At 39.3% G+C, this 22,349-nt stretch overlaps 1 protein-coding gene across 1 annotated transcript; it reads right to left on the bottom strand.

The window, feature by feature from the left end:
• Positions 1-12,991: 12,991 nt before the first annotated feature.
• On the bottom strand, positions 12,992-19,617 carry LOC118812839 (major histocompatibility complex class I-related gene protein-like). The gene is made up of 5 exons (XM_036577957.1): positions 19,554-19,617; positions 17,012-17,296; positions 14,511-14,801; positions 13,231-13,510; positions 12,992-13,013 (listed from the first exon to the last, which is right to left on the bottom strand). The coding sequence occupies exons 1-5, from the start codon at positions 19,615-19,617 to the stop codon at positions 12,992-12,994; spliced, it is 942 nt and encodes a 313-aa protein (XP_036433850.1).
• Between the last annotated feature and the right edge of the window lie 2,732 nt (positions 19,618-22,349).

The raw sequence follows: 22,349 nt of genomic DNA, 5'->3' as shown, positions 1-22,349 counted from the left end.
TGAGAGATTTGATTAGAAGAATGATTCTCTTTTTTGGTGAATTCGTTCTGGATATCTTCGCCTAGAAAGAGAGGGTTAATATAAATGAGTGCACAGTAACAGTTATGCAATGACTGAAAACCGAGAAAATGACCACTTTAAGTATTTCCATCTCTCCTTTCTGTTTCATGTAGGAAACACAACCATTTCATCTCCCTAATGAGCCTGACTTCTGTGCTTATACCTCAGTCCCCAGAACTCCAGCTCAGGTTCTCAGAGTTCTTTCTCTTCTTAATTATACAATCTCTGCTCATACTACAACCATACGCTGAAGATACAATCTATAGTCAAAACTGAGCACTGGATTCACACAGAGGTGCTGTCTATGTGATATACAGGTATATGCTGTATATCTATGAAGAAAACCACTAATATTTGCACATAATGCAAAATGACACGGCAAGAGATTCAGATAATTGTTCCACTGTATGTGAAACTGTGTCACAAAATGACATCAAAAACACTAAAGACAGATGAACAGGCATGGAAATACAAATTTCCTTTACTCATGCCCATCAAGCTAAAAACAGGGCATGGCAGTAGCAGGCTGATAAGAAGCCTGGTTACCATTACTGTTATTTTTAGCTACTAATAGCTCTGTTGTAACTGAGATTGGATGTCAATTTTATTTTACCCATACAGAATACTAGAAAATGAGTAAAAATATTAAATAAAAGATTCAGGATTGTATTTGAAATTAAATTACACCATGGTTGTAATGTTGACAGAAAAGAGTCCTTCTAAACATGGAACAGATGTTACACATATTAAAATGATGCATGTAAAGAATATTTTACTTGGTATCCATTTAACTGTTTCAGTGCTAATAATATGCTAATGTGTTAGAGAGATGCGAGCATGGAAGACCAGGGGCCGTATTACAGAAACCTCTTAAGTCTGAAATCTGAACTGTTTGGTCTCCATGACGACATCAATACGGAGAGTAGCTATTACAGAATAACAGTTCCTAACTTCAAAATCTCATCATGAACTCCAGATAAGAAAACAGCATCACACAAACATCCTAACTAGACTAAACCTCCTAAATCCTGTCCTAACTTTAGGATGAACCCCAACAGGGTCCTCACTTCTGTTTAAGGTCTGTTTCTATGGTTTTTAGGCAGCTGTGTCAGCAGCATAGTTCACTACCAGCATAATGAGCTCCATTTATTTCTACTGTAAAACGCTGCTTTCACTGTGAGATGATTTTCTTTTCTAACTCTGCGTTTTAAAGATCTCAGACGCTGCAGACTCGATCTCCACCGCCCCTCTGATCACCTTCGTGTGTTAATGTTGATGAAATATTACAGTGATGGTGGTGAATAATGAGGAGACGGAGCTGAACGTGTGTCTGTTTATTAGGAGGAGAAATCTTAAAGTAAGTTAAGACTTCCTAACTTGAGAAAAGATAAGATGCTGTAAAATAAGATTCCTAAATTAAGATAAGATTTGCTTCCGTAAAAGGAATTTATGAAAAATCTTCTCAACCTGTCAGATCTTGAAACAAAAAGATAGGAATTTTTGTAACAAGGCCCCAGATCAGAGCTATATTGGGTGCAAGTAAAGCCCCCGAGCTTATAGCTCTGTCATTTAGACTCAAATTAGCATTATGAGGACAATTTTAAGCAAACACAATGCAAAATATTACCATGTTCTCTCTCAACTTTAAGTTTACCTGAATGTTCAGTAACTCTTACACAGTGATCCATGATTGTATCCAAAATAGCACAATGTGTACTGTGTACTGCACCATTAAATACTGTATACTGCATACTACTCCTCATAGTAGTATTGAGGGGGGTGCCATGGGCTCTGCACTGCGTGAGGAGCTTAGGGGGTGTATCTATGCAGTGTGGCTTTTCTGGCTGAAGACCAACTGTTGTTAAGTGGGTTAGTGTTAGTTGTGTTTATTGGAGGAATTGTGGCCGAGTACAGTGGGCTATGTAATGTAACTGATGGTTACTCTACCCTCAACAAATCCTCCCTGTGTTTCATGTTAGGGTATTGTTGGGCTGAGCATTTCTCTTCATCTGCTGAAGTTCCTGTTAAAATTAAAGCATTTTCCTGTACATTCAATGTTTTCCACATCTTCTGCTGCACCAATGCTACATTTGTGTAGAATGTGGCTGCTGAGTTTAAAGAAATCTACTGGTGCATCAATGAATTCGAAGGCAGATGGCAAAGGAGACATAGCCTGGAGGATGGGGGTACTAGGTACTACGCCTGCCCCCCCCCGAAGGGTACTACGCCTGGCCCAGCGAGGGTGCCTGAGACGTACTCTACACAGCTGCAAGTGGTCGCCCAGCATCATGACTGGATGGGGGCCACAGTGGTAATGTAGTTGTGTCCGGCACTGGAGGGGAAAGCACTACGGGTGCCTGTGGATCTGCCAACCGAGCACAACGATCTAGTGGCATTGCCCACGGCTCTCCAGCAATGTTTTGGGCAGGTGCCAGCAGAATGGTCGGCTAAAGGAAGAGCAGATAAGCATGCTGGTGATGGAACAGAGCACACAGGCATACCCGGCATTTGAGGCTAAGCAGGAAGAGTTGGTGCTGGAACACTTTCTGAACGTGCTGCTGCCAGAGGAGCTGAGACACTACATGCAGCTCACTGCACTGGCCAGCCTTCAAGCAGCCACGGCCAAGGCAGAAGGGGCAGAACTACACATACAAATGCCGCAGCGGAGGAGCTCGAGGAGGAGATGGCGTGGTGAGCAGCCCCCGAGCAAGAGGCAGTGGAGTGACTGGTGTGTTGGCAGTGTAGGAAGAGGAGACAGTGTCCAAGTCAATGCCGCAAACCTGAGCTGGTGGGGAAATGGAAGCCAGCCAGGAAGATCGGCTGCCACCATAGACTTTGAAAAGCAATGACTGTCCAAATCAAGTCCATTACTATCACCATGCTATAGATATAATAATATATATAAATAAACTTGTATTACTACTAAAAAAAACAATCACACCACAGAGTCTTCTGTGCTTCCACATGGTCAAATCTACACATAAACATCATACAAACATGAGGCCTGTGAACCTTCTTAGGATTAATGGCATTAAGGACTCCAGTCCAAGTACCAGCAGATTCTAAATGAAAATTTGGCTGCTTCTGCCAAAAAGCTACAACCAAGTCAGGGTTGGATCTTCAAGCAGGACAATGATTCAAAATATACTTCCAAATCCACACAAAAAATGATCAATGACCAGAGAATCCAACTTTTGATATGGCTACCCCAGCCCCCTGACCTAAACCCCACTGAAAACCTGTGGTCTGATCTGGAGACAGTCTGTACTGTATTTGTTATGTGAGATAATATATCTCTAATTTACCACAATAATGTTGTTATTACCTTTTCCCCCTCATTCACCAAAGGGCAATAATTATGAAGCTGACTGTATAATCTAGCATTAGCTGTCCAACAGCACCTGGAACTCGGCTAAGAATAATAGTTACGTGAAAAAATAAGTACATCCCATGAATAGTGAGATGTGTGGGCTTATCACTATTACTGCCCATTCCTCTATGCAGAACTGTGCCATGTTTGAGTGGTTTCCTGCTGCTTTTGCTGTTTTGGAATTCTTAAAGACCTCTTTTAGGGAAGCTCTTGGGTTTAATTTGATGGGGTGGCCTGAACTGGACATGTTGGCCGTGGTTTTGAATCTTCTCTACAAGTAAGAGAGCAAAACCAGACCAGATATCTGAGGGTTAAATAAGACAGATTACTTCAGAATATTCCCTATCATTGTTCTAATCATCAGCACCTGATTTCTATTTGACATGTTTGAAACAGTGATATATACAGGGGTGTACATACTTTTTACACATAAGAGCACTGCATTGTTTATTTCAATTATATAAATGATGACAAATGTTAATTTTAGGTGTCACTTATGTTAAGTGTTAAATTATATCATCACCACTGTTTAAATGAAAGACTGGATATCTGTACGTCCAAATACACTGAAAAAGTCTAAACTTTTCACAGGGTGTACTTACTTCTTCACATGACTGTATGCTGGCTTTAAAGCTAAAAAAGGTGGCAGCTTTATCTGCAAGCAAGTCTGAGCTACAGCTCAGAGAGAACCAGTTGAGGTTAAATCGTGAACTAACCTTGTTTTGCATTGTGCTCCTTTTCAGTTGTTTCCATCACTTCCTTGCTGTAATCTGCAAACAGAGATCTAGTTATTTCTCACAGTTTGAATTTGTGAATTGTGAAATGAAATTGTAGACGTTGCAGTCTCAGAGCACTACTTCTTTTACAACATTAATAAATACAAACAAAAGAGAAGAATCCAAACGCTAAAAAGAAACAGTATTTCAATGCACCCACCTCGAATTCATTAATATTTAAACAACAGACCTCTTTTTCCTAAAAACATAGCAACGCATGAAATGTTTGACATGTTTAACTCAAAGATGAGATACAGTTGCACCACAAAACAAAAAAGGATGTCATCAAAAAATGAACAGCTGCAACTCAAAAGGAATTGCTGCAAGCCTGAAACGGTTTGGTGGAAAACTAAATTGTACACTATGAAATTCTAAAGTTGTACTGCCACTTACAACAATACAATGTAAAAGCAGAGACAATTACAGGTTTCAAAGATAATAAATAAAAAAAGACACCTATTTTAGCTTCATTACATCGGCTGCCTGTCTTGTTTAGAAATTGTTTTAAAATTCTTTTACTGGTTTGTAAATCTGTTATTGGATTAGCACTTACATACAATATAGCTCATGAAGCGCAGAGAGACACTGAAGCCATGTTCTGTTTTCACGCAACAAAATGTTAATACCTTTACGTATTAACATTAGTCAGACATCATCTGTAACCAGCTTTAAAAAGCAGCTGAGCAGCACTGTTAGCTTCTTGTTTTTATTTCAGATATTATTTTATTAATTTTATTGTTCTGATTTTTCATTCTCATTACACATTTATTTTGCTCTATTTCCTTTAATAGAACAAAATTGAGCTGCATTGAGCTGAATGTATGAGACATGCTATATAAACAAAGTTATTATTATTATCATTATTATTATTATTATCATTATTATTATTAGGCCTGAAGTAGATCTGGGGTTATGAATGTCATGGTGAGTTAAAGGACCCACTGACCATGGAATGGGTCTTATGAATGTTCAGGCCTGTGGAAAGACACAACTGAACCCCAGATAATTGCTGTTGGACAGACAAATAAGTTGCTCTAAACAATATTGAGCCATATGACATCCAAACCTTTTCATTTCCATTAAACTGTACACTTGGACAGCTGTCCTCAGTTATCTACTGTTGTTGAGAGACTGCTGGTACAGGCAATACAGCTCGTCCAGAAAACAGGTGAAACGGTTCACCCCTCAGCACTTTACTGCCTAGCCTAACATCAATTCCCAGTTTTACTCTGCTCTGCTCCTGTGTGCTCAAGCCTAGCTTACCCTCTGTGTTTACACTCTGAATTGTTGTTAGACTTCAATACGTATTTAGTAGCCGTATTTATAAAATGTAAGAATCAAACATTTCACATTGCTTCCTCATTGAGAGGTTTACAGCTAAATGCTAAACCTGTATAGAGCTTATAGAACCTCATATGTTTCTCACAGTTTACTGATCAAACACATCATCTAAGAACACCATGTAAACTGATCTACAGTTTAGAGTGGAGAACCAGTTGAGTGAAACTGTGAACTAACCTTTTTGTTCTTCGGTCTTCTCTGTGGTTGTTCCTTCACTGCTGTTCTGACCTGGAAAACAACAGAGGACTGTCACTTTTCAGCACAGCCTGAGTCAAAAGATTTTTTTCCTATAAAATGTCAAGCATGATCTCAGAGGCACTTCACTCAAGGATGAACAGTATCTTGAAGGTACCGTATTTAACAATGCCATAATAATAGATCGGAAGTTATGAATGTCATGGTGAGTTAAAGGAGCCACTGAACATGAAGTGGCTCTTATGAATGTTCAGACCTGTTGAAAGACAGATAATTGCTGTTGGACAGACAAATAAATTGTTCTAAACAGTGAAGAGCCATATGACATCCAAACCTTTTCATTTCCTTTAACCTATACGCTTGGACAGCTGTCCTCAGTTATCTACTGGTTTTGAGAGACTGCTGGTACAGGCAATACAGCTCATCCAGAAAACAGGTGAAACGGTTCACCCCTCAGCACTTTACTGCCAAGATTTCAGTGCCATCCAATCAGATCTGGAAAGTGTATAAAAAGCTCTGACATTTCTATCACTGTACGCCTCACGTTCTTTCGATACAGGGAGTCACCGATACTGAGTCACAGTATTGAATATTGTGTGTGCTGCTGTTGTGTTTATGTTTTGTAAGTTTAACCCCATGTTCACATGTGTCCAGTGTGAGATGAGACATTGCCAATGTTGTTATAATAATATAATGTTGTAACTTGGTCAATGATACATATGTGAGAGTGCGTTTATTTCTCTGAATAGTAACATTCTCAGTTGTATGTAACTCTAGTAACTCTAGGTTACTGTTTCTGTTAAATTATAATGTTTATGGATATGTTTGAATGAGTTTTGGTGGCTCTGATTTGGTATTATAAACAAGCATTTCTTTATTTGTGTTTCAAAATTTTGACAATACTTCTGATACCCGCTGATGCCGTTTAAAGTAAGGCAATTGTAGCAGCCATGCTAATGAACAGACAACTCTATCTGGCTGTGAAGGGGGCTCTGCTCACACAGAGACGTGCTTCTGACTCTGTGGAGGGTGGACACAAAAGTCACTGGTCACTTTAAACATACCACCTTGGCAGATTCCCACCACCACTGTAGAGCAATCGTATTGTCATATTGCACATCACTGCCTGGCTTTAGCTTCACCGCTTAGTGTCAGTGGTGCTGCTCAGTTTCTCAGCATGCTTGCTCAGTATTCAGTGCGCAGCGTGTTGTTTTGAATAATCTTTACTTGAAATTGTTCATGGACAGAGCTGCCTGTAGAGGCTGCATGTCACACTATGTGGACGGAGTGTTTTCGTACAGTGTGAGTATATAAATCGTAGCCTTTGTCTCTACATGATAGACTATTCAAACATACAGTGTGACTCAACAAAGTACAAGATTTCTAATATCACACAGTGTCTGTCTGGCTTTAGAGGACATTTAGCTACAGCTCAACCAGCCAAACAACAAACTTCAACAAGACGTAAAACTCAAAGCGTGAGCTCCTCAGATGCGTTAGCCTCAGATGTGATTCCTGCTGTCACTGTGCTACAGAGACTGTTGTTGAAAGAGACAGATAGGATCACTTTTCTGACATGGAACAAAACCCACTCTTCTCCACTGCAGAATTACTTGATCCAAGCTAATTAATGTAGCATAACTAGCTAATGCACGTCATTTAAAATCAGCTAGATACACCATATAGACACAGTATTGGGACACTCCTCCTAATTATTGGGTTCAGGTGTTTCAGTCACACCCATTGCTAACAGGTGGATAAAGTTAAGCACATAGCTTTGCAGTCTCAATAGACAAATACTGGCAGTAGAGGGTTGTACTGATGAGCTCAGTGACTAAACATGGCGCTGTCATAGGATGCCAACTCTGACAGTCAGTTTGTAAATTTCTATGATGTTACATCTGCCCCTGCCAACTGTAAGTGCCATTGTTGTAAAACTGAAGCACCTAGAAGCAACAACAGCTCAGCCATGAAGCGGTAGACCACACAAACTCACAAAGTGGAGCCGCAGAGTGTTGAAGCGCACAGTTCCAAACTGCCTCTGGAAGCAACATCAGCAAAAGAGCTGTGCATCAGGAGATTCATGAAATGGGTTTCCATGGTCGAAAAGCTGCACACAAGGCTAAGATCAAAATGCATAGTGCCAAAAGGGGCTGCGGGGGGAGTGGTGTAAAGCACCAACACTGGACTCTGGAGCAGTGGAAACGCATTCTGTGTAGTGACGAATCTTCTCTATCTGTCAGTCTCTGATGGACGAGTCTGGGTTTGGTGAATGCCAGGAGAACGTTACCTGCCTGACTGCACTGTGCCAGCTGTACAGTTTGGTGGAGGAGGGATGAAGATATGGGGTTGTTTTTCAGGGGTTGGTCTAGAACCCTTAGTTCCAGTGAAGGGAGATCTTAATGCTTCAGCACCAAGAGATTTTGGACAGTTGTACACTTCCAACTTTGTGGAACAGTTTGGGGAAGAACCTTTTCCGTTCCAGCATGACTGAGCCCCAGTGACCAAAGCAGCTCCATAAAGGCCTGACTGGGTGAGTTTGGTGTGGAAGAACTTGACTGACCCTCACAGAGCCCTGACCTCAACCCCATCAAACACCTTTCATCAAATCTCTGATGAACTAGAACAGAGATTGTGAGCCAGACCCTCTCGTCCAACATCAGTGTCTGACCTCACTAACACTCTTCTGGATGAATGGGCAGAAATTCCCACAGACTCTCTCCAACATCTTGTAGAAAGCTTCCCAGAAGAGTGGAAGCTGTTAGAGCTGCAAAGGGGGACCAGCTCCATATTAATGCTATGAATCTAAATGGGACGTCAGAAATGCTCTTGTGGGTGTAATTTGTAGGTGTCCCAATACTTTTGTCCATATAGTGTATAACGACTTACCAGTGATTAGTAAAAAACATATTCATACTCTGTCTGACAAAATGGTTTCAATGCATCACTAGTTTATATAACACTCCTGTTAAAGAGGTCAGTGCCCAGTGCTGATTTACTCTCTTATTTCAGACTGATGAAAATACTGATTATTAAGCTGTACTAATACAGACTGCTGGACCACAATACAGTTCAGAGAAGAAATGGTGTCTCCTCGTCTTCATTCCTGTACTATCCTGTTTACTGCCAAACTTCATCGAGCTAGCCCTCTCTAATAACTCGTCTAGACCACGTTTTCCAGGCGTCCTGGTCCTTGCCTAGCTATTCTTTACAAGAATATAAGAGCTACCTGTAGATCCTGTGATGAAATTCTGGGGTTATTATAGACCTCTTTTAGCATGTTACAGTCTGCTCTTGGGTTAGATTTACTGGGTGGCCTGGCCTGCACAAGTTGGCAGTGGTTTTAAATCTTTTCTACTAGTAGATGATCTTCCAGACAGTGGGGCTGAATCAGCAGGATTTCTTTCTATGGGAAGTGTCCAACCTGAGATACTGACCCAACCCACCGGACAGCGTGGCGAGACTGACCGGACAGCGTGGCGCAGATCAGCTGACTTGCATGAACTATCATCTAGACCTGTGCAGGCACCAAACACAGGCCTGGACTGTAAATGAGCAGCAGATGCTGAGCCCACCTGTCCCTGACATCTCTTACTGTAGACAGTTTGGGAAGAGCCTTTCCTGTTCCAGCATGACTAAGCCCCTGTGCACAAAGCAGCTCCATGAAGACATGGTGTGACGAGTCAGTGTCTGACCTCACAAATGCTCTTTTGACTGAATGGGAACAAATTCCCACAAATACACTACACCATCTTGTGGAAAGCTTCCCAGAAAAGTGGGGGCTGTTATAGCTGCAAAAGCCCTTAAAGCCCTTACTCATTAATAAATATATTTAACGTTTCAAAAGATATAATGTCATTTTAATGCCATGTTACTGTGCTTTTATAAATGTCAAGAATTCTTGGTGTACATCTAGTTAGTGTAAAGCCTTACCAAATATTTGTTTAGCACTGAAAAGTGTTGTAGTCAAGACCGCTAGAGCAGTGTCCAGGTCAAGACAGAGACTGGGAAACATTGAGTCTGAGTCAAGACCAAGACCAGGAGTGGCCGAGATCGAGACCAGATTAAGATTTTTTTTCAGAACAAAAAATAAATAAATAAATGAATGAAATTCCTTTATAGTTATAGTTTGTTATATATATATATGTGTGTGTATATATATATACATATATATATATATATATATATATATATATATATATATAACGATACATAATATTACCTTTACAATATATTTTGTAAAATATAACATTAAATAATATATAACCTAAAACATTATTATTATAAGTCAAATATCAGCTCTCAGTCACGCTATCATTCTTTTAATGCTGGTAATATTATGCTATCTTTTAGTATCTTTTAATGCTGGTATATATAATACCGGAATATACTCAAGTACAACAACACACTGAACCATGTTCTAGTTCTACAAAATTAAGATGGCCAGGTCACACCATAATTGTAATTGCAAAATGAAATGGAATATTTTCATAGACATATACATAGAAATCCGCTATACTGCATATTTTAGCTAACAAGTTTCATGTGAGCGTAAAGAACTGTCCAGCTATAAAACAGTTCAGCTGAAGAGCTGTGCCTAACTGTGTTCCTAGATCTACATAGTCCTAGATATAAACCTATATTCAGTGTCGTATTAATAGGCTTGGGACAACTGCCAAAAACACAAAAGTTGAGTGTACAGTCTAGCGTAAGTACTTTTGCCCTATAAAACTTTACATGGTGTTTTTAGATGATGTGTTTGTTCAGTAAAATATGAGAAACATATGATGTTCCTTGGTCAAAGTTTTAGTACTTTAAGCCACTTTAAGCTTGCCTAAGCTACTATACAGGTTTAGCATTTAGCTGTACACCTCTCAATGAGGAAGCAATGTGAAACGCGCATTTAAAGTTTAATAACACTTTAGTTTCCATAAAATAAATGCACAAACAATGAAACCTCAGTGCTTTGATTCTGAGTGATCTTAAGCATGCAGGAACACTTAATTCTGTAAATAATACTTTGTATCACTTCTGTTTGGCTTGCATGGTGCTGCTCAGTGGGTCACAACGATAGGCTTAAATTGGTCCGCTCCACACAACCCACTGAGTCACGCAGGTCAGCTGATCTGTGCCACGCTGTCCGGTGGGTAGTGCACATTATCGGTCCATGCTGTGTGCTTCTGATGAGTAGCACAGTTTGAACAGGTTTTTGAGTTGTTTGGCTTCCAATAGATTTCTAATATTTTGGAAACACTTCTCAAACCTCTTCCAAGACTCATAGTCACACTCATTCTTAGTTTCAACATTGATATGATGTTTTTGTACTACTTTAAATTAAAGTTTAAACAATTTGCACATCGTTACATTCTATTTTTTTTACATTTTGCAAAGCATCCCAACTTTTTTTTAAAACATGGATATAAGTAAACACCAAGAAAAGTTTCATTTGTAGAGAATATATCTGTATTTGATCTTCAGTTGAACAGTATATGTACAACCCCGTTTCCAAAAAAGTTGAGACGCTGTGCAAAATGTAAATAAAAACAAAATGCAATGCTGAGCAGATAATTTAACACCTATATTTAACTGAAAATAGTACAAAGACAACACATCAAATGTTGAAACTGAAAAATTTTATTGAAAAAGTTTTTTTGAAAAATATTTGCCCATTTTGAATTTGATGCCAACAACACATTCCAAAAAAGTTGGGACAGGGGCAACAAAAGGCTGGTAAAGTTGTGTAATGCTGAAAAACACCTGGTGGTTGATTGACACCAGGTCAGTAACATGATTGGGTATAAAGAGCATCTCAGAGAGTCTTTCAGAAGTAAAGATGAGGAGGGGTTCACCACTCTGTGAAAGACTGCATGATCAAATAGTGCAACAATTCAAGAATAACATTTCTCAATGTAAAACAGCAAAGAAGCTTTTCATCATCTACAGTACATAATATCATTAAAAGATTCAGAGAATCTGGAGAAATCTCTGTATGTGAGGGACAAGGATAAAAACTAGTATATGCTGGCCGTGATCTTTGGGCCCTCAGGCGGCACTGCATTAAAAACAGACATGATTCTGTAGTGGAAATCACTGCATGGACTCGAACACTTCTGAAAACCACTGTCTGTGAAAACAGTTAATCGCTGCATCCACAAACGCAAGTTAAAAATCTAAAACGCAAAGAAGAAACTGTACACGAACAGGATTCAGAAATGCTGCCACCTTCTCTGGGCCTGAGCTCCTTTAAAATGGACTGAGAGGAAGTGGAAGAGTGTTCCGTGGTCCGACAAATCAACATTTGAAATTCTTTTTGGAAATCATGGGCTGAAGACCACTCAGCTTGTTATCAGTGCGCAGTTCAAAAGCCAGTATTCATGATGGTATAGGGGGACATTACTGCACATGGCATGGCTGACGTGCACATCTGTGAAGGCACCATTAATGCTGAACTACATATACATGTTTTGGCAACATATGCTGCCATCCAGACAACGTCTTTTTTTTCAGGGAAGGCCTTGATTATTTCAGCAAGACAACGTACAGCCACATTCTGCATGTATTAAAACAGCACTGCTCCGTATTAAAATAGTTTGGGTGCTAAACTGACCTGAATGAGGTCCAGATCTGTCACCACTGATAACATTTGGTGCATTATGACATGAAAAATACAACAATGGAGACCCTGAACTGTTGAGCAGCTGAAATCCGGTATCAAACAAGAATGGAAAAATAATTCACTTTCAAAACTACAGCAGCGTCTCCTCAGTTCCCAAACGCTTAGAGTGTTGTTAAAAGAAGGCTTGCGCTTGCACTTAGGCTTGCAGCGTGAACTGTGTATGTTAGTGTTTCCAGACTTTTGTAGCACATTCTGCACACACATCTGACCCAGTTGTAGACATTATTTAGAAGACATTCTGTGTTCTGCCAGGCTAAATAAACAAAGAATCCCTGCACAACACTACGCTCATTATTTTTGTAAAGACTGTTTTAAGGTCAACGTAAGGTCAAGGTGTTCAAAATGTTCTCTTTACATTTTTAACACATTTCCCTCATGTCTCATTTGTAATCTGAAGAAACAATGTCCTGTGATATTCCTAAATAAAAAAATTAAATAAACAATACCTGGAAAAGTATAAAACATAAATAATGCCACTCACAAATACATCTGAGGATCATCATCAAAATGGGAAACAATATGCCTACTGCAACCAGACCAAAAACAATGGTCCACTTATTCCATGCCTCTCCATCACAGCGTTGCCAGTTCCCGTCTGCACAGAAAAAAATGACAAATTACAGGTGTTAAAAAAGACTTCCTTGAAATGTGAATCCATAGCAATATGCAACTGTGGAAAACTTGCTCATGTTTCCAGCGTGTTGTTTTTTCAGTGGACAGGGAACATGTTCCATTCTGGTACACACTGTACCCTTTTAACATTTTTTTAGAATACATAGTACTATAACTCTTAAATGTGTAATTTACCCCACTTAACAGTGACCAGTGTGTCCAGGCTGTTGTGCTCTATCCTACAGCTGTAATCTGTATCGTCTTCCTTTATTTGCACACTCTTCCTCAGCTGGTAGGTTCCATCTTCATTGGGTCTGACTCCTGAAGATGTTAGTAGATGTTCAGGCAGTGAAGTGCTGAACATCCTCACACTCATCTTCACGTCTTTAGGGAAAAAGCCTGTGACCAGGCAGGTCAGAACCAGCATGTTTTTATCACAGGATTTCTTTGCAAACACTGAAGTCTGAAAAGCCGGTGGAGCTAGAAAAGAAAAAAGCAAAAAGCAAAAGGTTATTGTAGTTAGCCACTGAACAACTAATCAGAGTAGACCACTGCTACAGTGATCACATTACACGCAGCTGATATGTGTGCTAACAAGGTAACTTAGGGGAGGACGCCCCCCAGGGGAAGTTGCCCCCCTTATTTTCTCTCCTGATGAAAAGACAGAAGACAGGACTAAATCTAATCTCAGCACATTTAGTGAATGCCTACAGTCCAATTAACTCACAGAAGAATGTTATAAACAAACATATGATTGGTGGGGGTGTATTCATATATATATATATATATATATATATGTGTGTGTGTGTGTGTGTGTGTGTGTGTGTGTGTGTGTGTATATATACGAAACTGCACTGGAATACAGTTATTTTCTCTAACTGAAAAATCCAAAAATACAGTTTTTCTGAGAGTGTAACTGCATATATGTATATATCATCATCCTGTACATTCTAACTCATGCACAGAAATGATTTAGCCTTTCAGTACTTGCTCTCAGTACACTGCTCCTAAATGGGGCATCTCCCCCCCCCCATTTTCCTCTATATGACAATAAATATTCAGCTAAATATATATTATTATTAATATTTCCTGACTACATTGATATACATGTAAACATGTATTAAAAATGTATACTGGTACATTTAAACAATACAGTGAAATTTCACAGCTTGTTTTGAACTGTTCAGTTAGCTGTAATGCTGCCTTGCAGGCAGGGAGGCGAGCATGCTTATTAGAATATTAGGCGACATCCAGACAACCAGGCAATTCTCAGGTCTGTCTGATCACTGAAACCACCAGCCACTTCTTATTGTGTTTTTAATTTTAACTTTGTGAGATGTTTAATATAAAACAGTGAAATTTGGTATCATACAAATATTTGTAATATTTTACACAATGTCCCCTGAAGCTTTAAAATCTAATGTATGTTAATGTAAACATTGTTTAAAAAGATAAAAATCAAAAGGCATAAAGAACTCACAAAGAGTTTGTCTTCTGGGATTCCTGAAGTTCAGGACATTGGATAGACTCTCCACACACTCGTTTTTCAGGTAAAATTCAATGTGCTGTTTGCGCCCTTTTTCTTTATCCCAAATTCTCTTGATCGGTTGGGCTTTAGGAACCTCAGCCTTCCACTGCATAGCATCAACATCAAAGCTGATGAAATCTTGTCCGTCGTAGCCGTATTCTTCAATGGCCCTGAGAAGATGAACTGACCCATTCTCATGTTCCTTTACCTCACAGCCGAATCTCCTCTGCAGCACGTGAAGATCTAAAACCAGTGATTAAGAACAGGATAATATATTAGAGCCATATGGTTCTGTAGAATAAATAATAATATGGCAACAAGAAAGGACACACAAAATACTGTTTGTAAATCATTATCGTAGGGCTGGGACCACTTAGTAATTTATCAGTAATTGTCAACAACAGCCAAGTAGACCATAATTTCTTCTTCAAATTTTGTAATTATGTAAGCACTGAGCACAGGAATGTGCTCTGATCTGTGATCTGAAATGGTGAAACACCATCAGAAACAGTATATTTCATCCTTAATGTTTGTTTAATGTGTAGTTGTTAGGCCATGTCATAACAAGTAGAACTTTTAACACACTGAAACTTCTGCTACAACATCCTTTTTACTAAACACCCACACAAAGAAGATGAAGACGAAAAATTGGATCCATCGAGTGTAACAGCCACAAAGTTGCGTTTTTTTAGCCAGTGCAACTCAAATATGCACACACGGTTTAACAGCCCATTCTGCTAAAGTAAACGCCAACTTGAAACTCAGTGCTAGTTCAGCAGTGCTGTATTTGTCTGTATGGAGAAGTTTGAGGCTCTCTGAACATTAAAAAGAGCAAACAAACCACAAGCAACCATGGCATTAGTGTTAATGTTTACATTTTCAAAACTGGCCTTTTGTTTTTGATGTTCTCTTTCTATATACTCATACACTATATTTCCAAAAGTATTCACTCACCCATCCAAATCATTGAATTCAGGTTCCAATCACTTCCATGGCCACAGGTGTATAAAACCAAGCACCTAGGCCTGCAGACTGCTTCTACACACATTAGTGAAAGAATGGGTCTCAGGAGCTCAGTGAACTCCAGCGTGGTACTGTGATAGGATGCCACCTGTGCAACAAGTCCAGTCGTGAAATTTCCTCGCTACTAAATATTCAGTCAACTGTCAGTGGTATTATAACAAAGTGGAAGCGATCGGGAACGACAGCAACTCAGCCACGAAGTGGTCGGCCATGTAAAATGACCGAGCGGGGTCAGCGGATGCTGAGGCGCATAGTGCGCAGAGGTCACCAACTTTCTGCAGAGTCAATTGCTACAGACCTCCAAACTTCATGTGGCCTTCAGATTAGCTCAAGAACAGCGTAGAGAGCTTCATGGAATGGGTTTCCATGGCCGAGCAGCTGCATCCAAGCCTTACATCACCAAGCGCAATGCAAAGCGTCGAATGCAGTGGTGTAAAGCGCCGCCACTGGACTCTAGAGCAGAGTGACCAATCACGCTTCTCCGTCTGGCAATCCGATGGACGAGTCTGGGTTTGGCGGTTGGCAGGAGACGGTACTTGTCTGACTGCATTGTGCCAAGTGTAAAGTGTGGTGGAGGGGGATTATGGTGTGGGGTTGTTTTTCAGGAGGTGGGCTCGGCCCCTTAGTTCCAGTGAAAGGAACTCTTAATGCTTCAGCACCAAGAGATTTTGGACAATTTCATGCTCCCAACTTTGTGGGAACAGTTTGGGGAGTTCGTCCCCTTCCTGTTCCAACATGACTGCGCACCAGTGCACAAAGCAGCTCCATAAAGACATGGATGAGCGAGTTTGGTGTGGAAGAACTTGACTGGCCTGCACAGAGTCCTGACCTCAACCCGATAGAACACCTTTGGGATGAATTAGAGCGGAGACTGCGAGCCAGGCCTTCTCGTCCAACATCAGTGTCTGACCAAATGCACTTCTGGAAGAATGGTCAAAAATTCCCATAAACACTCCTAACCCTTGTGGAAAGCCTTCCCAGAAGAGTTGAAGCTGTTATAGCTGCAAAGGGTGGGCTGACATCTTATTAAACCCTATGGATTAAGAATGGGATGTCACTCAAGTTTATATGCGTATGAAGGCAGATGAGCAAATACTTTTGGCAATATAGTGTATTTGTTGATAATTTTGTCTCAATTTATCGAGTTTCCAAACTTGCTTGCATTATCGCAATATTGACTTTTAAAATACTGATAGCTCAAAGGGAAGTAATATGCAAATGAACCCTTTCATCACATTTTTATTGTGTGCTGTGAACATCCTGACTGATCCAACAAGCATGAATCATTTTGATCACTGAAATAATGCAACCTAATCTTTAAAGTACATCTAAATGTTTTGATATACCACAGTTGTAATATGCAGCAGTAAATCGCAATATGTTATTTTGTCCTTATCTTGCAGCCCCACTACAGATGTGGAGAAACTCACCAGGACATGGCCATGTGCAGTTCCCCACAACTTCATTCTGTCTTCTAAACCAGTCTCTCAACCTCTGGAGCTCTTCAGGATTGTGGATCAAGTGCTCTACATCCAGGCCTTCTCTCATCCAGTCATGTTCAGGTCTAGTAACCTGGTTCTTACTGTCATAGTAGTACAGCTTCCATTCATCCAGCAAGCCCAGTGCAGTGAACTCATGAAAGCCCAGAGGAGAAAGATCCTTTGTGAGTTCTGTGTAGTAGTAGATGAGAGAGTGGTTTGCTGGTGTTTGGAAGGCTGGGGGAACAGAAGAATTTTTCAAAATTACCCAAAATACAACACAGCCAACGTGAGCATACTGAATAAAAGTGATTTCAAAGTGTATTTTAAATTTCCCAAGTCAAAATGTTAACTTATGTCAAAACAACAACTTATTTTTTCTCAAAATTGCTTTCTTGACATTTACTGACTCATTATTTTGACATAGCATGTCAACAGTTCAAGGATGTAAGTCTTTATTTCAATATAAAAATTTTAAGTAAATGAGTCATTATTCTGATATAGTAACAAAGTTATTGAGAAAATAAGTCATTATTTTGAAATATCAAGATATACATAATACACTGTTTAGAATAATAAAGTCACTATTTAAACATACAACATAAGCATAAGTTAAACTGCTGAGCTAATACGTCTAAACTGTTGACACTGAGAGAAAAAACGAATAATTTATTTCTCCTCTGCCATTAAAATAAAACCATTAAATAAATTTAGGTCCGGAAATCAGAGGTACAGCCATCTGACTGCTGTGATATTTAAGTGTCATTTAACTGACTGCTGTGATGTTTAGGTGCCATTTAACTGCACTGTTGTGATGTTTAAGTACCATTTAACTGCACTGCTGTGGTGTTTAATTTCCATCTAACTGCACTGCTTTGATGTTTAAGTACCTTTTAACTGCACTGCTGTGGTGTTTAATTTCCATCTAACTGCACTGCTGTGATGTTTAAGTGCCATTTAACTGAAATAATCAAGGCCTTCCCTGAAAAAGATGTTGTCTGGATGGCACATATGTATATATCGTTCAGCATTAATGGTGCTTTCACAGATGTGCATGTCACCCATGGCATGTGCAATAATGCACCTATCATCACAGATGCTAGTTTTTGAACTGTGCACTGATAACAAGCTGAGTGGTCTTTAGCCCGGAGGACACACCGTCCATGATTTCCAAAAAGAATTTCAAATTTTGATTTGTCAGACCACAGGACACTTTTCCACTTCCCCTCAGTCCATTTTGAATGAGCTTGGGCCCAGAGAAGGCAGTGGTGTTTCTGGATCTTGTTCATATATGGTTTCTTCTTTGCATTTTAGAGTTTTAACTTGCATTTGTGGATGCAGACAGTGGTTTTCGGAAGTGTTCCTAAGCCCATGCAGTGATTTCCTCTACAGAATCATGTCTGTTACACAACTTTACCAGTCTTTTGTTGCCCCTGTCGCAACGTTTTTTGAAACATGTTGCTGGCATCAAATTCAAAATAGGCATATATTTTTCAAAGAACAATAACATTTCTCAGTTTCAACATTTGATTTGTTGTCTTTGTACTATTTTCAAATACATACAGGGTTTAAATGATTTGCACATAATTACATTTTGTCTTCATTTACATTTTGCACACCATCACAACTTTTTTGGAAATGGGGTTGTATATATCATATAAATAAATGAGTATCACCCGGGCTGGAAATCGCTGATCTACGAAACTTTGCTGCTGATCATTTTAGTTTGAATTGATATTTTCCATAATTAAATGTGCATTTTGAACTTAAGAGATTTTCCATAGGGACGTGTGTCTATTACCAAAGCTCACTTACTGTACCACAGCATGGGGAAATATGAAATAGGATATCTAATGACATAGAACGGCAGAGGAAAGATTAAACAATATCTACTCAGTATAGAGCCGATATCAACAGAGCTAGACTAAGATATAGAATAAACACTCTACACTCTGTGTTTTTTCCTCTTCATTTCCTTCTTCATAGTGGAATTTTGGGGATTAATAACTCGACAACAGCACACAATTCTTAATTTATAGACTTTTTCAGGTGTACTAAACTTCCCCTTTTCACAAACAAGAACCTGACCGTTAAGTTTAGTTTTGTTTTGGTCAAGGCCTCTGTTTCCGTTTAGCCATTTTCTCATATTTTATCGGATATTATTCTGAATGTTATCTGTACGCCAGTAAACCTTTAATTAGGCGTGATTAATCAAAGTTAAAAATGTCAATCAAGGCATTTAAAGATAAACATTTGAATACAAACTGACCCGAACCGGCCGAGCGCTGGGAAAAGAGTTAATACTGCAGTTTAATCAGACACTGAATCAGTTTAACCGCTCAGCGCTGTTTTACTGACATTAATCAACACTATACAGTATAGAACTGAACTAAGGAAGAAATTATTTGTCTTGTATTTACATCGAAGTTTGACTCGTTCAAAGTGAAACTAACTTCCCAGGGAGCCTCACAGAGCAAAGAGACAGAAAACTCACCTCCAACAACACCAGGCAGAAGAAAACTAAACAGCAGCGCTAAAACTGAAGCTGTATCGATCATCGTCAACTTCGCATGGCCATCAGAACCGTTAAATAAAACATGCTTAGTGGAGGAAAGTGGACGGCGATGAACGTCGTCGAGTCCCGAAGTTCGAGCAAAGAGACGACTCTTTGAAACCGGTTCTTTTAAGTGAACGTTTGGAGTCGACTCACATGTTTGAAGATCAGAGCGGTGTTTATTCATAAAGCAGGGCTTCTCGGTTAGACTAAGATCGGTAAAACCACGAGCCTAGCAGGAGAAGAGCTAAACCCTACTGGACCATCCTCAAGTCCTTCAGCTTACTGAGAAATCCTGCTCTGTGAAATCCTGTGAGTTGAGGTTAAATAAAAAGGGCAGTACAGTCAGCATGAAGCTCACCTGTGTAATGTAGAGTGAGCTCACCTGTATGTGATGTGAGTAATTTCTACTTTTACATTCATTAAAATAACGGTAACCAAGCACAATACAAGGGAAGATCTGAAAGAGTCGACTCAGTGAACTGAGTCATCGGCGTCGCCTGTGCTGGGCTTCCGGGTATAGCCCCCATTATTTTTAAGACAAACTCACTTTAACTCAGAACACAATGAGACGCAATGCTGTGTTTACGCGTGGTCTTTCAGTTTTAAAATATAGTTTCCTTTTTGGTTTTAGGCAACAAGAGTTTTACTGAATGTATTTAGCTTCTAAAATACAGTGCTGTGAAAAAGTATTTGCCCCCTTCCCAATTTCTTCTATTTTTTGCTTATTTGTCACACTTTAATATTTCAGATCATCACACTACTTTTAATATTACACAGATATAACACAAGCAAACACAAATGCTGTTTTTAAATGATAATTTCATTTACTGAAGGAAAATTTCTGCTCAGCCCTACATGGCCCTATGTGAAAAAGTAAGCGCCCTCTTAGCTATTAATTCGACCAGTTAACCAAATTCAATTGACTGTTGGGTTCAGTTTCAATGTCCACACCCAGACATGATCACTGCCAGACCTGCTGCATCAAAACATCACTTAAACAGAGCCTGTCTGTCAAGGTGAAGCAGGTAGAAGGTCTCAAAAAGCAGCACATGATGCGACATTCTGAAGAGATTCATATACAGATGTGAAACGAAGTAATTTAATTCTACCAGTCTGGAAAGAGTTACAAAGCTATTGCTGGGGCTCTGGAACTCCAGTGAATCACAGTGAGACCCATCATCCACAAATGGAGAAAACTTGGAAGAGTGGTGAACCTTCTCAGGAGTGACTGGCCTACCAAAATTTCACCAAGAGCACATCAACAACTCATAGAGGAGGTCAAGTTTTAGAGTGGCTGAGGCAAAGTCCTGACTTGAGATGCTGTGGCAAGGCCTTAAACAGTCAGTTCATGCTCGAAAACCCTCCAATGTAGCCGAATAAAACAGTTCTGCAAAGAAGAGTGGGCCACAGTGATGTAAAAGCAACTTATTGCAAACATTTGATTGCAGTTATTACTACCAAGGCTGGCACAAGAAGTTATGAGGTTTAGGGGGCAATTGCTTTTTCACTTGAGTGATAGAAGTCTTGAATAAATCTTTATCTTCAATAAATGAAATGATCATTTAAAAGCTGCATTTTCTGTTTGTGTTGTGTTTATCTCATATTAAAGCTGGTTGAATGATCTAAAACATTTAAATGTGGAAAAATAGCAACAACAGAAGAAATCAGGTGAGGGGTGAATACTTTTTCACAGAACTGTATATACAAATTGTCAATAAAATGTTCCTCTGTCAGCAGGACATTATAAAGGAGATGAGTAGAAGAGATTTGTGTTGAGAAGAAATGTGGAGATGTCTTTAAGAATGGCATTACCGAGGAAACATCTCCGTTTTTGACAAGTTTTAATTTTTCCTTTTTTTATTTTATGATTTTGTATATATAGAGGAGGGATTTCCCCAATAATTATACAATGAGCTGGGCTGAGCCCTGGATCTTTACATGCTCAGCCGACTCACTGCGTATTTCTACTTACTGATAATTTCACTCTGTCACTTCCTGCACTTCCAAGCAAACACAATGGTGTCTACATAACTCACCCCAAAGCTGCACTGTTTTCTTTTAGAATTAACTCATACATTTAACTTCCATAAAGAGATGGAATGCAAAGAAAAGAAAAAAAAATATGCTATTTAATACATGCAATTTAAAATTAAATGCATTTTTTTTTATTCTATATATGTGAACCCCTCTCGCTTTTCCCCCTTTTTATACATAAACCAACAATCCTTATTATATTTTTCTTGCTTGTAACTATTTTGACTTCTAAATTAACATATATGTAAAATATTATTGAACTGTCTTTATTACATGCATTATGTCATACCGGGCACGATATATTTACCATGTTTAAGCTATGGATGTATTGTAGTGCTGGTGCAGAAGACCCCGAGTCAGCCATTTTCTCTTCAAGGAAAATGTTCTTTACAGAAACAGGCAGCAAGTGAGGCCAAACCACGTTAGGGTGGAGACTTCCAACACCCTAGTTTAACACCAAAGGACATGAAAAAGCACGCCTACAACTTAGCACAACTTTCCCTCTCAGCTCCACCTTTCTCTCCTTGTCTTATCTATTTTGCAAAGTTGTAACAGTGATGCTGTTACTTTACTGGATAAACTAGCTAGATATCTAGTTGTACCGCACATCTCTGATTTTATACCGTTTATTGCGAATAGACCATGTATGTGCTGTAACCCCTTAAAACCTCAGGTTTGTTACATACTAGGACTTATTAC

Source organism: Colossoma macropomum, unplaced genomic scaffold (genome assembly GCF_904425465.1).
Source record: "Colossoma macropomum unplaced genomic scaffold, Colossoma_macropomum, whole genome shotgun sequence".
Classification (NCBI taxonomy): Eukaryota; Metazoa; Chordata; class Actinopteri; order Characiformes; family Serrasalmidae; genus Colossoma; species Colossoma macropomum.
This window is presented reverse-complemented; position numbering and strand designations above follow the sequence as displayed.